The 15,021-nt window shown below is 47.0% G+C and overlaps 1 protein-coding gene across 1 annotated transcript in view; it reads left to right on the top strand.

Moving 5' to 3' along the window:
- Positions 1 to 10,411, top strand: part of LAMC1 (laminin subunit gamma 1) — a 64,825-nt gene extending 54,414 nt beyond the window's left edge. Inside the window, exons 14-28 of the mRNA XM_058809010.1 lie at positions 919 to 1,164; positions 1,433 to 1,586; positions 2,020 to 2,162; positions 2,866 to 3,044; positions 3,199 to 3,355; positions 5,613 to 5,818; positions 6,209 to 6,288; positions 6,627 to 6,764; positions 6,953 to 7,097; positions 7,438 to 7,587; positions 7,975 to 8,089; positions 8,434 to 8,633; positions 8,858 to 9,016; positions 9,486 to 9,585; positions 9,943 to 10,411. Coding sequence (XP_058664993.1) covers positions 919 to 1,164; positions 1,433 to 1,586; positions 2,020 to 2,162; positions 2,866 to 3,044; positions 3,199 to 3,355; positions 5,613 to 5,818; positions 6,209 to 6,288; positions 6,627 to 6,764; positions 6,953 to 7,097; positions 7,438 to 7,587; positions 7,975 to 8,089; positions 8,434 to 8,633; positions 8,858 to 9,016; positions 9,486 to 9,585; positions 9,943 to 10,199 — 2,429 coding nt within the window. The 3' untranslated portion in view covers positions 10,200 to 10,411. The remainder of the gene's footprint in view (positions 1 to 918; positions 1,165 to 1,432; positions 1,587 to 2,019; positions 2,163 to 2,865; positions 3,045 to 3,198; positions 3,356 to 5,612; positions 5,819 to 6,208; positions 6,289 to 6,626; positions 6,765 to 6,952; positions 7,098 to 7,437; positions 7,588 to 7,974; positions 8,090 to 8,433; positions 8,634 to 8,857; positions 9,017 to 9,485; positions 9,586 to 9,942) is intronic.
- Positions 10,412 to 15,021: the final 4,610 nt, after the last annotated feature.

Below are 15,021 nucleotides of genomic sequence, written 5' to 3'. Positions count from 1 at the left end.
AGCAGAAAGGCTACAGTGACTCACGAAATGCTGTCCAAAAAAATAGAAGATCAAATTAGTGCTCAGCAATTTTAAGGAGAAATACGTGAACAGATACTGATCTTTTTTTCTTAGCAATAAGCTGTGAAGTCCAAGCATGTAACTGAGTTGTTAAGCAGAATTTTTTGTTCTGCCTGCAAGCAGCAAGGAAGCCATAGGATGATTGGCAGCCTTCATGCTTCTCTGCTGATTTCATGCTTGGCATGGCAGAGTCCAAAGTACAGAATACCTGTACATTCTTGAGTGCTTAGGAAAGCCTCTGACCAAGCACATAAGCAGCTCATGGGGGTTCCTGTGAGTGCCACTGAATTGTGAACCAAAGCAGGGCCCTTCAGCTCAGGTGTCTGTAGCAGCTGATCATTCTTGTAGCTATGTGATTGCAGAGGAGTTTCTCCTGTCTCATGCCACCTTTTTGGGAAAAGGGGGTTTGTTTGTGCAAGAGCTGCCTAAGAAGGGGAACTCATAACTGGCTGGGGAGGTCAGATCTGCAGTAAGTGTAGGCAGCTGCTGAATTGGATGCTTCAGTGGCTGCCTGTGGAGGTTTGGCAGGTCTCATTGGCAGAGGAGCTTCCTGGAGCAGTGATGCCCCATGGAACTCTACCTCTTGGGATTCTTAAATTAACAACAAATTGCAGCAAATTGGTTTGGCTTAAAGGGATAAGAGGGGAAGGAAGAATGGAAATCAGTCATAATGCAAAGTTCCACCAAAAAATCAGCTTAAATTTAGAGATGGGGAGGGATTTGTGTCTGGCCCCAGCAGAGGGATGAAAGGGAAGAAGCTGAGGAGTTTACTTTTCAGAAGGGAGGGCAGAGGGGATCCATGTGAGATGGCAGCACAGGGCTTTCTGCTGCAGCACCCGTGTCTGTGTTGTGTCCCAGGCAAGAGGTGTGAGCTGTGTGATGATGCCTATTTCGGAGACCCGCTGGGCAGGAATGGTGCGGTGAGGCCGTGCCGCCTGTGCCAGTGCAACAACAACATCGACCCCAACGCCGTGGGCAACTGCGACCGCCAGACCGGAGAGTGCCTCAAGTGCATCTACAACACCGCTGGCTTCTACTGCGACCGCTGCAAGGATGGCTTCTTTGGGAACCCCCTGGCCTCTGACCCCTCGGACAAGTGCAGAGGTGAGACTTGCTTCTGGTTGCATTTAAAAATGGTTCTGTCCCCAGGAGCTGCTGTCCGGCTGTCACTTGTGCCCGTCAGCAGCAATGTGTGGCTTTACCCTGATTCGGTGGTTTGAGCTTGCTAAAAGCCTTATCTTTGTGGGCACTTAGTGTGATGCAGGGGCTGGGTGGCCATGTGGTTTGGATTGAGGCCCATTACAGTAAGTACCAACACCACAAGGGATTTCTAACTCTGTGCATGTTTTTCCATACCTTTTTATTTTTGCAGCTTGTCACTGCAATCCCTACGGCACAGTGAATCAGCAGACAATCTGCAATCAAGTGACTGGGCAGTGTGAGTGCTTGTCTCACGTCACTGGGAGAGACTGCAGTGCCTGTGAGCCTGGATTCTTCAACCTCCAGAGTGGACGTGGCTGTGAGAGGTGAGGTTTGGCTTGGCTTGTGTCACAGACCCTGGTTTTGGAGGGTCTGTGCTTACATTGTGCAGGAATGTGATGTTGGTCACAAGTAACAGGTGTTCCTCTGCTGCTGTGGATGGGGAAGAGCAGTGGTCAAGGAGCAACTACTAAGGCTGTACAAAAAGCCTGACTTATAAATAGCCTTATAAAGAGCTCTAAATCAGGGTTTTAAATAGAAAACTGCCACATGACTTCGTGATTGTAGTAGGGGCTCTTGGGCTCTTTTTTTAGTGCAGGCAGCAATGACCTTGCATGGTTCAAAAACTCAGTGCCTTGCCTGCTGCATCTTCACAGCAAGAAAAGTGGCTTTTGGCAAATGCAAATGTTGAGCTGTGCTCTTCAGAGAGGCCCCACTTGTCCCTTCTGTGTCACATCTGACGTGTTCTGCCTCCCCCAGGTGCAACTGCCACGCGCTGGGCTCCACCAGCGGGCAGTGTGACATCCGGACGGGGCAGTGCGAGTGCCAGCCAGGCGTCACCGGCCAGCACTGTGACAGGTGTGAGCCCAACCACTTCGGCTTTGGCTCTGAAGGCTGCAAACGTAAGTCTGAGGGGCTACAGTGAGGCAGGTGGGAAGGATGTTGCACACCCAGCCCTGCCTTTGCTTTCCTTCTGCCTCTGGGAAGGTATTTTGTCACCTTGCTCCTCATCACAGCAGAAGCTGGCACTTTTATGTCCACATTGTGTGTGACATAATTTGATTTCTGTACTACAGCTTATCCCTTTCTTCTTTTGTTACCTTTTTCTTGTCCAACTTTCTAGATATCCAAATTAGTAGATATCTACTTCTCCTTAGTGTAAATATATTCTCTGCATCTTGGCCTCCAACAGCGCTGTTTCCTAATGTGTCCCTGCACAGTTACACTGCAGGTGGCCTCAGTATCCAGGTTCTGTCTGGAGGAGCAGCTGATCATGTAAAAATGATTGCAAAGCAGGTTGATCCAAACTTTCCTTATTAATATCCCTGCCTGTGAAGAGCAGGAAAGCTAACTGCAGTTGGTTACAATGCAATATGGTAGAATGATGCTTTGTGGGAGAGATAATGGCAGCACTGAACACACACAGTGAATGATGGATCCTGCTTGTGAGTAGAAGCACTGTGATCAGGAGGGAGGTCCAGCTGTGAGTTTGTGCCCCAAAGCTCTTGCAGATGTTTTAGGATATTAAGCATATCCCCTTGTCCTGTGAGTTTTAGGGTATTTGTGCCTGTTCTGCAGTCTGACTGGGGTTTTCCTCCCCTGCAGCCTGTGACTGTGATCCCGAGGGCTCGCGGTCGCTGCAGTGCCGGGAGAACGGACACTGTGAGTGCAAGGAGGGCTTCGTGGGGAGCCGCTGCAACCAGTGCGAGGAGAACTACTTCTACAACCGATCCTGGCCTGGCTGCCAGGAGTGCCCAGCCTGCTACAGACTAGTGAAAGACAAGGTGAGGCCACAGACACTGCTCTTGGTACCACTGGAGATGGTGGCACATGTCCACTTGTGCAGCATTGCAGCCCGTGACTGTTGGTGGTTGCTGACAGCAGAGAGGCTCAAGGTGCTTTGCTGTGTCAGAGCTGTGCTCTGTCCCTCCCATGTAGGTGGCAGAGCAACGTCAAAGGCTGCAGGAGTTGGAAAATCTTATAGCAAATCTGGGTAGCAGAGAAGAAGGTGTAACTGATGAAGCCTTTGAAGAGCGGTTGAAGCAGGCAGAAAGAGAGGTTACAGAGCTGCTCCATGAAGCACAAAAGAGCAAAGGTGAGTTGACCTGATCAGACATGGACCAACTAAATGAGTTCTTTGCCTCATGTTCCTGTTCCCTTTGGAGACAGCATGTTATATTTCTAGCCAGTTCTGTGCTCCAGGATTGACAGCAATTTCAGGCAGCACTGAATGTTATCATAACAACAGTGGCTGTGCTTTTATCCATGCTGTTCTACCAGTGGTCTTTGTTGTACATGGAAGTAAAGATCTGCCTCTAGGTCTGCATGGATGGAAGTGTTTTATGCATTACCCTCTTCTCTCGATGCAAAGGAGGGTTTTATTTGTTACACGAGCAGAAAACTTTCCAGTACACTTATTATGTTTTAAATTTGCTCAGACATCTTGGGATCAAGTAGTTCTTGTTGATCTGATCATCAGTGATCAGAATGAAGGCTTCAAAATCCTGATGGCAAACTTAATTATTCCACCATCAAGTGTAGAATATTCTGAAGAATGTTGTTTTTCCTGTTAAACTCTGTTTCAAATTGATTCTTGTGTTGTCACCACTACCACAGGATGTTTGTCATGTCTGTGACAGTGGTTTGTCCTTAGGGTCTCTTTAATGTATAAGATGATGTGTGTTTTGGAAAAGAGAAGCCTGAAGAAGACTATTGACTTTGCAGTAAAAGATGTTCCCCTGGGAGCTGGTTCAGTGATTTCAGACCATTTTGGGAAAATTTGTCCCCTTTGTGTGAAGCTGGGAAAAAGCTAACACACATCTAATGCTGGCATTTGCTTGGGAAGATTCCTGCCAGTGAGAATGGTTGCTTAAGATTTTGTTAGCTTTAGCTGAGGTAGATTTTTATTGCCTAGATAATAGTCCTACATATGGGGGTAGCAGGGTGGGGATTGCAGAAAGATGAGGGAATGGATTTGGTTTTGTGGTGGAATTTTGATCTATCTTAGAATCATAGAATCATTTATTTGGAAATACCCTCAAGATCAAGTCCAACTGTTCCCTGCCCCCCAGCACTGCCAAGGTCACCATTAACCCATGTTCCCAAGTGCCACATCCACCCAGCTTTAGGATCCCTCCAGGGACAGTGATTCAGCATTTCCCTAGGCAGCCCTTTAAGTGAATAAATTTTTCCCACTATCCAAACAAATCCTCCCCAGGCACAGCTTGAAGCTGTTTCCTCTCATCCTGTCTCTGTTCCTTGGGAGCAGAGCCCGACACCCTGGGTGCACCCTCCTGTCAGGGAGTTGTGGATAGACAGAAGGTCCCCCCTGAGCCTCCTTTTCTCCAGGCTCAACTCCTCCCAGCTCCTTCAGCTGCATGAGACTGGTGCTCTAAACTCTTCCCCAGCTCCAGGTTCTTATCTTACTAAGAGGGCAAGGTAAATGCAACAAAAACTACCCTGGCAAAAATCTGTGCACACCTGAAGAAGTTTTTTCTGTTTTTCTGTGGTAGTATGTTTTTGAAATGTGTGAAATGTTCATGTTCAATACTTAAGATGTGCTGCAAGGTCAAGGTATTTGATCAATCTTAATTTTGGAGTTCTGTGGGCTTTGGCTTGCAGTTTAATCATTGGTAACACTCTCAGCTTTTCAAAAGTTACTGCCATGGTTGTGAGGCACATACCGTGCTGTGATGCCTCCATTATTAAGATGCTGTTGTGGAGAGTTACATGATGGTCCAAAAATTTGGTGAAGTGTGGGTGCCTTATAAATCCTACATATGTGAAAACCAAGGCTCACAGCTTTTGCCAGCCCTTTGGTTTAGGAGAGTTTGGAGTGGGTTTGCTATTTTACACAGCTCCTGGCTGCTCCATATGGAGCTCCTTAGGTCTTTCCTTGGAGTAGCCATTATTGCCCTGAGTGTGGAAAAATGTATGTCTGCACTATTCATCCACCTCTGCTCAATTTCTAGGAGATAAGCTAAAGGGAATTTGCCAAACAGACATTTCATACCTATTGAGGAGCAGCTCTGTTGTCATTTTAAGTCAATGAGAGAGGTAAACATGAGAGGTAAAACGTGATTCTGAACACAAAATCTCCCATCAGAGTCAGTTCCAACAACCAGCAGGATTGTCTTATTAACAGTTAATGGCTTTTCATTTCTCCTGTTTGGTGCACATTCTGATCATGACTTTGATCTCAAGCTAAGTGACTTGTGAAATGGCTTTGCCTGGTTCCCTTCCAGTAGGGGATTAACCTACCAATGTGGTGCCTGCTGTGGTAAGCTGCTGCTCCAGCTTCTCTTCCTGCTCTAATTAATTTTGCTTCCTCTCTTTTTTGTCCTGTGTTGCAGACGTAGATCAGGGCCTCATGGATCGTCTCAAAGACATCAACAGCACCTTAGTGAGTCAGCTGAACAGGCTGAGGAACATCCAGGGCACAGTGCAGGACACGGAGAGCCTGGCGGAGCAGGCACGGGTGCGGGTGGAGGACACTGAGGACCTGATCAGCATGGCTTCTGATATGCTGGAGAGGGCCAAGATGGCAGCTGACAACGTGGTGAGTGTGTGCTGGGATCCCACACAGCTGGGGAGGCTGAGAGCCTTTCCTTTTGGGCCTCCAGTGTGTTTCTCCACTTGCTCTCTCCCTCAAACAGCAAATTTGCATCAAGATCATGGGAAATCAGTGAAGGGAGTTCACCACTGTCAGTCACAGATAGTATCTTAGCCCAAACCAACATAAAAGTCTTAAATAAATATTAGCACTGTTGTTTTTCAAGTGGTAAACAGTGATGGAAACTGCATGGAGTTGAAAAAAACATATAGAGAAGTAGGCTAGATACATCTCTAAGCATTTAGATCATGACAATAAATATTTAAAGCAAATACAAATAAAATATGAAAAAAGAGCTTTAAGGGTTTTTTTTTTTCCTTTCTTTTTCTCTTCCAGTCCATTACACCTCCAGAGCAAAGTGGGGACCCCAACAACATGACTCACTTGGCCGAAGAGGCCCGAAAGCTGGCAGAAAGGTAGGCTGTGGCAAGACACACTCATTGTGGTCTGTGTCAGGGTTCTGCTCTTCTCTGCAAGGGGGAAGCAGAATTTCATTTGCTGGCTGGGAAACACACACCCTTTGCTGCTTAAGGGACTGGTGCTGTGGGATGGTGGCTGTGTAGCTCTGAGGGCAAACACTGCTCATGTGGATGACAGACATGGCAACCATCTTCCATTACTAGTGTTTCAGCATCTCCCATATGTAAATCTGGGAAAAGGAAAGAAGGAAAAGTAAGAGAGAATATAATCAAGAACTGAGGATAAAAACTATTGGGTGACAAATCTAATGGCATTATTTTTCTTTTGTCATCAGGCACAAAAAGGAAGCTGATGAGATTGTTCGCACAGCCAAGGCTGCAAATGACACTTCCACGGAAGCGTATCAACTGCTGCTGAAAACCCTGGCTGGAGAAAACCAAACTGCAATTGATATTGATGAGCTCAACCAGAAGTGAGTCAGTAACAGAAAATTGTTTTTATTTCCTGACTTTAGAGCAGTGCTTAAAACTTAAGGCAACCCTCTGTATGCTTTGGATTTTGTGGGAGGTGATTTTTGATTTCTTAGCCTCTCCACTCTCTTCCTAAGTTCAGTTCTACAGAATGTACTGTTTCATAACTGGATCCTTTGGGATTTTTTAGGTACAATCAAGCAAGGAATATTTCTCGAGACCTAGAGAAACAGGCCACCAAGGTGCTTGCGGAGGCAGAGGAAGCTGGAAACAGAGCCCTGCAGATATATGCTAACCTCACCAGCCTGCCTACTGTGGATTCCACAGGGCTAGAGGTATGTGTGGGCACCATCATGTGCACTATTTCTGAGGATTGCTAGGTTGCTGGCATGCCTTACATGTGCTCTGCTAATGTTCTCTGCATAAGAACGCTCTGTGGACAACGCTTCTTGTCCATCTAAGCATAATCGAGCTTTTATGCAATTGCAACATTTATGCAGGAGATATAAATGCAGAAAACCACCTACATAAACCTCACCTCCCCCAGTTTCTGAAAGACAGAAATCTGAGATGTTTGCCAGACGTCTTGGCTTGAATGTAGAAGTGGAAAAATTTACCACCTGTTCAGGAATTCTTTAACGTTCAGGAATCTCTGTGTGTGATTTCCACCTGCAGAATAGAGCAAATAAGATCAAGAAGGAAGCAGAGGAACTGGATCAACTAATTGCCAGGAAGCTAAAGGATTATGAGGACTTGAGAGAAGATATGAAAGGAAAGGAACTTGAAGTAAAGAACCTCTTGGAGAAAGGGAAGACAGAGCAGCAGGTCAGTTCCACTTTGTGCAGGCTTTTGTTCCTGGAAAAAAAAAAACAACAAGGAAGACAAGTAACTGGCCAGATGCAAATTACTTCATCTTAGTGTTATTTACTGATTATAAGAATGCTGAAAAATGGCTCCAAAAAGGAGATGCAGAAAGAGGTTAAAAGCAATGGCTTTGAGGCTGTGTGGGAAAATTGGAGATATTTGCCAGATGTGGTGTCAGCTTTGTATTCAGAGCAGTATTCCCAAAGTACACCCACTTATCTGGTCTCAGAGGAAGCACTGCTGTTGTGGATGGTGTTGATGTTTGGGGCTTAACAGTGCTTTTTGATACACTTGCACAATTGTCCTTCAGAAAGTGGGAGTGCATTGGTACATGTCCTGTCTCCTCAGACTGCAGACCAGCTCCTGGCTCGAGCAGATGCAGCGAAAGCCCTGGCTGAGGAAGCTGCTCGGAAGAGCAGTGGCACACTACAGGAGGCCAATACCATTCTCAGGAACCTGAAAGGTAAAGAGGAAACACTTGGAATGAATCCTTCAATTCCAGTGTGACAAGTCACTTGGCAGTAGGATATTCTGGTTAAAGAGGCCCTGCTATTGCCCTTATCTGAGTGTAGGGTGTGTTCTTTTGGCTTGTTTTTCTTTAAAGAAAAAGTATAAGCCTTTTCAGGGACTGGAAATTACCTTTTAACTTCCTTATTTAGCATCAGAAGATGTGCAATAGGGAGAGCTGACCCCAGTTTGCTCTTCATCCCTCCAGAGTGAGGGCAGCAAAGCCTTGGGTAGCTTGGTCAGAGGAGCATCCCAAGGCTCTCCTGGAGCACGTGCTAAGGATCTGCTTTGCCCCCTTAGACTTTGACAAGCGGGTGAATGATAACAAGACGGCGGCCGAGGAGGCGCTGAAGAAGATCCCTGCCATCAGCCAGACCATTGCAGAGGCCAACAACAAGACTCAGCAGGCAGAGCTGGCACTGGGCAACGCTGCTGCTGATGCCCGTGAGGCCAAGGCCAGAGCAGATGATGCTGAGAAGATTGCCAGCTCTGTTCAGAAGGTGGGTGTGCTGCAGCTCACTCCCCTGAGATCCTGCTGGGGGATTGCAGGAGCTCTTGTTACAGTGTTTCCTGGTGAGCCCTGTGTGCTCCCTGCTCTATTCCCCACTGCACATGCAAAATAAGGCAAGATAGGAAGTCAGTGCATTTTGATGAGAAGGATTGAAGGAAGTTCTGCCCCTGAATTCACCTCTTTTTTCCATCCTCTCCCACCTGTTGGCTGCAGAGTGCTGCTACTACCAGAGCCGAAGCCGACAAGACCTTTGCTGATGTGACAGGACTGGCCAGGGAGGTGGATGACATGATGAAGCAGCTGCAGGATGCAGAGAAGGAGCTGAAGAGGAAGCAGGCTGATGCTGAGCAGGATATGAGGATGGCAAATGAGGTGAGTACTGCTGGCAGGTGACAGCAGTGGCCAGGAGCTGCCTTCTCCCTGCTGTCCTGGCAATGGCGCCTTTCCTCCTGCTCTCCTCGTGCAAAGACAGAGCTGGGTCTAGGCAGTATTCTGGCTCTTCCAAGTTTTAAGTGGGACTGAAAAGGAGACAAGTTCTGGTGCATTAGCATAGGTTCCCTGCTGGAATTTGAGTGCTGCTTTTCCTTTTATTATAGCTAAAACCTGACTGTTTAGCCCTGTTGATTCCATCCTGCCCTTTACTGCAAAATCTTCCTCAGGGATCCCCATCCTGAAATACTCAGAAAACTGATTATCTCCCCAGCCCTGTGATAAAGATCTTTGTGCAGGATTGTTATCCTGGAGTGAGAAGGCAGTGATGTGCTAACTGCAGAGGAGAGGCAACAATTTTGTAATCCCTACACCTTTTTTGTGCTTTCATTTTTTTTTTAATATCCTACAGGCCTCACAGGCTGCCCAGGAGGCAGAAGACAATGCAAGAAAAGCGAAGAACTCTGTGAACAGCCTACTCACTGTCATTAATGACCTGTTGGATCAGCTAGGTAGGACTATGTTCCATGTTCTCTATGCTTTTCCTGATGTGTGCTGGGTTTCCTGCCAGTTTTGTTTGAGGAACCAGATGGATCTTTTGATCTCTTGAAATGGGGTTTGTGTGTATTTGGCAAGGACTTTGGGATTTTTCTTTCCCAAGTAGCCTCAGAGCTTGTTTGGCAATGCTCTGTGTTGGTTTTCAGCAAACTGAAGGCTTCTTGAGGCAGTGGAGATGTCACCCATGTGGTTGGTCCAGTTTCAGAGGCTGGAGATGCCCTGCTGGAGATCTGCTGTGGGCTCAGCTGTGTGAGCCCCCAGGGTGCCATAGAGGTTTTAATGCACTTCACTGTTTGCTTCTGGCTTTTCAGGGCAACTGGAGACAGTGGACTTGAACAAACTGAATGAAATTGAAGGTACCTTGAACAGTGCCAAAGACCAGATGAAAGACAGTGACCTGGACCAGAAAGTGTCTTTCCTTGAGAGAGAAGCCAAGAAGCAAGATGATGCCATACAGGCCTACAACAGAGACATTGAAGAGATCCTGAAGGACATTAACAACCTGGAAGACATCAGGAAGACCTTGCCATCTGGCTGTTTCAACACCCCGTCCATTGAGAAGCCCTAAGGGTGTGCTGGGGGTGGGGGGAATCGCCCTGGTGAGTGGTGTTTCAGCCATGGAGTGCCTTAACACACATTGCCTTCTCCAAATCCCCAACTCTGCTGCTCGCAGCCACTGTTTCCTTTCAAATCAGGATAAGTTGAAAGTTTTGGGGTTTTTTTGTTGGGTTTTTTTTTAATGTTTTGTTTTGTTTTGTTTGGGTTTTTTTTTTTTTTTGTGGGTTTTTTTTTTGTTTGTTTGTTTCTTTGGGGTTTGTTTTTTTTTTTTTTTTGAGAAGCAAATTAAATATCCGTCTTTGGGCATCAAAGGGGTTTTTTTATATAGATTGTTTTCCTGAGCACTCCACCTTTGCCCCTTCCTCAGACACAGTTTCCTTTTGATTAGTGCAAGGATGAGAGATGCTCTGGACTCTTTATACTGTGGTTCAGAAATAACCATGTGAGCTGTATACAGCAAGGCAAAACTAACACAACTTTCTCTCCTGTCTTCTCCCTTTGTAAAATCCTCAGTCCTGGAGCTCTTTATCCCTATGAAGGAAGGGGATGGCTACCAAAGTATTACTGTAATGGCCAGTATAGCTGCACTCAATTCAGATCCTTCTTCCCAACTTCTAACCCTGTGAATTTATTTTTTTCATCATTAGGTAGTGGCCAATCCAACAGTGTTGGTAGCCTTTGGCAAAATAGCTGAAGCCTCTTTCTGAAATGCTTTCTGTGAGGATGCATTGCTATGAGAGAAAGGCAGCCTCTGATTAGGGCTCTTTGGGAAGATGGGATACTGGTGGAGTGGTGGATCTTGCCAGCCCCACTTCTGTTCTGTGGAGCAGTTTTGGGTCTGGTCTGAAAGCTGCTACCTGCTGGCTAGTCCAGACTGCCAGAGTGTGGAAGCCATGAGCTGCATTCCCATCTGTTGCTACTGAATTTCCAGAGGATCTGTTTTTCTGGGCTGGGAATGTCAGACTGACAGATGAGTTTGTTGAAGCAGGGCAAGTCTTGCTGAAGAGGAGAGCTGCCTTCCAGAGAGTTCTGGCAGCTGCACTGGCCTCCATGCTGAATATCTTTGGGTGGGGAAGGAAGGAGGCACATGAATGGAAATGGAAAGGTCCTGTTTTCTCCCCATCTTTTTCCTGAAGGAGGACAGTGGGATTTTTATCTCTCCTGCCATTGCTCTGGCCTTTTGCCTGTTTCAAAGCTGGGAGGAAGAGCTGGAATTTCCTGGTGCCCTCCTTTCTTTTTGCCTCCCAGTCTCACAGTCACCATAAAGCTGCCACAGCACAGGGACCTCAGGCCAGGCTCAGGTGGCAGCTCTGCCTTTTCCACCAGTCCAGGGCTTCCCTGCAGGCTCCCAGCCCAGGCAGTGCTGCTGCTGGCTGGGAGCAGCAGGGAGCCCCCTGCTCCCTGACAAGAGCATCCTCTGCAGCTTCCTCCTTGCCTCCAGCCTGGCATCCCTCCCCCTTTCCCTGAGATCCAGTATATATCTATCCTTAAACACTATGCAACTTTGTACGTTTGCGTAGCGGGGAAGAAATTATTATCTGACACACACTGGTGCTATTAATTATTTCAAATTTATGTTTTTTGTGTGAATGTGATTTTTTTTCCATTTTTTTATCATGATTATGGTGTGAGGAAGTCTCTCGTGTGTGTGTATGTGTGTGTAAATATACTCAGCCAGATTTCCAGAGTGGCACAGCCTGGCCTCCTCTACGTGCTTTCCCCTGTAGCCATTGGGGCAGGTGCATCATGTATTGCTTCTCTCTGTATCATTCCCTTAAAACTTGGGCTTTCTCCTAGCTGGACTCCTGCTTGCTTCCCTCTGTTGTATCCCCAGCACCCATCCATAACCACTTTGCTTGTTGGGTGGATGCTTCCAGCCCAGTCTCCAAGGCCAGCCCTGCTCCCCACGGTGCCTGCAGCACCCAGTTTGTGTCCCCTATGCCCTGGGATGCTGTGCCAGCAGTGGAGCAGGGGCTGTGGCTTTGCAGCTGAGCTGGGAGCAGCTGTAGCTCTGTTGGGAGACCAGAACAGCGCTGAGGGGGTCAGAGAGCTGCATTTGGGGACATCTTGGTGCCTCTGTGCAAGGCAGGAGGCTTGGTGCAGACAGTGCTGCTGTTCCCAGCAAGCTCTGCATGGCTCTTGTATCCCTACCCTTCATGACTGTGGGATTTGCCTCCTGCCTGGAAACACCTCTGGAGGAGAGCTCCCTGTGCCTGCACACACAGGGACCTTGGGTCACTCTGGGAAGATAGCTGTGACCACATCACCTCTGCCAAGGCTGTGAGAAGAGCAGATGTGTGCATGCCCTGGCTGATGTCAGGCCTAAGGTTTCCTGCTCTCTTGTGTTGTTGTTTTTTTTTTTTTTTCTTAAACTGTTTTTAACAGAATTTTATTTTTAAATAAAAAAAAATCTTTATAAGCAATCTGTTAATCAGTACTGCATTACAGCCATTATTCATTGTATAAGTCCAGTTATTTCTTTACGTAATGTGATGATGTGACAGCTGCTGGTGGAGTGCTGGGTGTCATGGATGACATGTGACATCCCTTCATCACCTTATTCCTGACTGTGGCCCCCTCAGTATGTGCCTTCACTCCAGCTTTTTTTGCCTTAATCTGTGGTCTTGCTGTCTGGGGCGGTGAACAAAATGCAACACTTGCAGTTTTTATGTATAAAACAGTATTTCTTATTTATAATAAAGTCTGAATATTTGTAACCCCTTACACCTGGGAATTCTGTTGAGTATTACTTTATTTTTCGTGGTAGGATATTGAAGGTGATGTGTCTTGGTTGCAAGATTCACCTCTTGCTCCTTAGCCTGGTTTGGTGTGGGAAAAAGGGAAAAGAAACTTGGAAATGCATGTGGTGGGTCACAGATGGCAAGGATGATGGTTTTTCCTTGTATCCACTGCTCCACTGCCATGGCTGTGATGGATGTTAAGCTGCTGGTTTTCCAGGGCTTAAAAACAAACTGTGTTGTTGGTGCTGATGCTGTTGGAGTGGCACTGTCTTCCTGGAAAGCCCTGAGGAACTGGGGGAGTTTATTTATCCTGTAAGGAAAAATCTTTTACTAAACAGGTTGAAAAGGATAAGGCTCCTGGGAAAAGAAAAAAAAAAAAAAAACAAAACTGAATGAAGAAGCTGAACTTACTGGGAACTGCCACAAATCTGGGTGCTCTGTGTTGTTCCTGGGTCCTTTCTCCCAGAGCCTGGCCTGAATGAAGTAAATTTTTAAGGACAGATTGCAGTGATAAGAGATAGGCTGTTTTCTGCATTCACACTTGTCTTTCAGCTCCAGCTGGATTTCTGTTGTTTTTCTCAGCAGAAGAAAACACACAGGTCTCATTAACTTGCATCAGACCTAATCCCATCTCAGCTGGTAAATTTTTTTTTTTTTTTTGCATGTAAGTTGTGTACTTTCAACCTTTCATTCTTCAGTTGTCACTAACGAATTTGTTTTCTAAAATATGTAATTTTTTTTTTTCTTGCCAATGTTTTTGTGAAGCAAATCCCACCTGGTGAAATCTGGCTGAGGTTTCAGCTGGATTGTGGGGAGCAGACAATGGGTGGTGGGACAGTTGTGACCTTGCATGGGCTATAGGTTGACATGGAGCCTCTTACCATTTTGAGGTGAAAATGCTTAGATTAGGAAGCAAGTCTATGTCCTTTATTTTATCTTTAGGATTTTTATTTCCAGAAGATAAAGATTTATTTTTTTTAAGATATTTTTTGTGGGCATTGTGCAAATGTGTCTCAGGGGTGATGTTGAGCATGAGCCTCGCATTCATGTGGTTTTCAGAGGTACTGCTGGAGGACAGTGGACGATGACGAGGTAAGAGTACCCTGAGTAGCTGCTCAGAAATCTCTTACAGGGAGGAGCAGACCCAGCTCCAAGGCACCACGATAATGGCTTACAGGTTGCCAAACTGTTATACCAATATTTTGAAGCCCAAGTAGAGATGCTCTGCTCAGATACTCTCTGCTCAGTGTAGCCAGTGCCTGACCAAGGTGGGTGAGGCGGCACCTTGCTGAGCAGTGACCAAGCCATGCCCTGGTACCTTTATTCTCTTTCAGTTCCCTGGGTTTCTTCTCACTGCCCAGGTTCAAGCTCCATCTTCTCTCACATGCTCTCTGGAGAAGCAAGAGGGCCTGGTGAGAAGGTGGCAGTGGGGAGGGCTTGGACAGACCTCATCTGGGTTCCCTCTCATTTTGGGGAGGACAAGATATTGTTACAGGTTATAAAGTGCTGGGAATAACTGCCTCGAGGGAGATGTCTCTGGTGTGTTTGCATGGATCTGAGGAAGTGGAGGAGATCAGATCGTGCAGCTGTCACACTGAGCTGGCAATGTCCTGTGGACCCCATCTACAGCTGTGACATGCTGGACCACATTCTGGTTAGTTATTTTTTGTAATTGGCTGCTGGCTTGATACCTTCAGTGCCCCCATCCCAGAAACATCAGGAATGCCATGTAGAAGTTATCCCACAGAGGCTGGGCATGGGGACAGAGAGGGGAATGGCAATTCCCCTCATTGCAGTTGGATGGCAGTGCCTCCTCCCTCCATCCCAGTTTGTCTCAGCCCTCTCTGGGCCGGGCAGGGCACAGCAAGGCAAGGCCAGACATGACAGCCCTTCCGTGCTGTGCCAGTGCTCTGCCCTGCCCCGCCTGCTCCTGCCTCTGCCCATCCCCTACAGCTGCTGCCTGAACGATCCCTGCTCCAGCTGCCTCTGGCTGGCAGCATGACTTGTCCCAGGGCACCCCAATGTCAGAGGAGAGGCTGAAGTCCAGGCTCCATCACTGCACTGGTGTTTGGTGATACCAGCACGTCATGG

Source organism: Ammospiza caudacuta, chromosome 7, assembly GCF_027887145.1.
Source record: "Ammospiza caudacuta isolate bAmmCau1 chromosome 7, bAmmCau1.pri, whole genome shotgun sequence".
NCBI lineage: Eukaryota > Metazoa > Chordata > Aves > Passeriformes > Passerellidae > Ammospiza > Ammospiza caudacuta.
The sequence above is the reverse complement of the archived record's forward strand: the minus strand, read 5'-3'. Positions and strand labels throughout refer to the sequence as shown.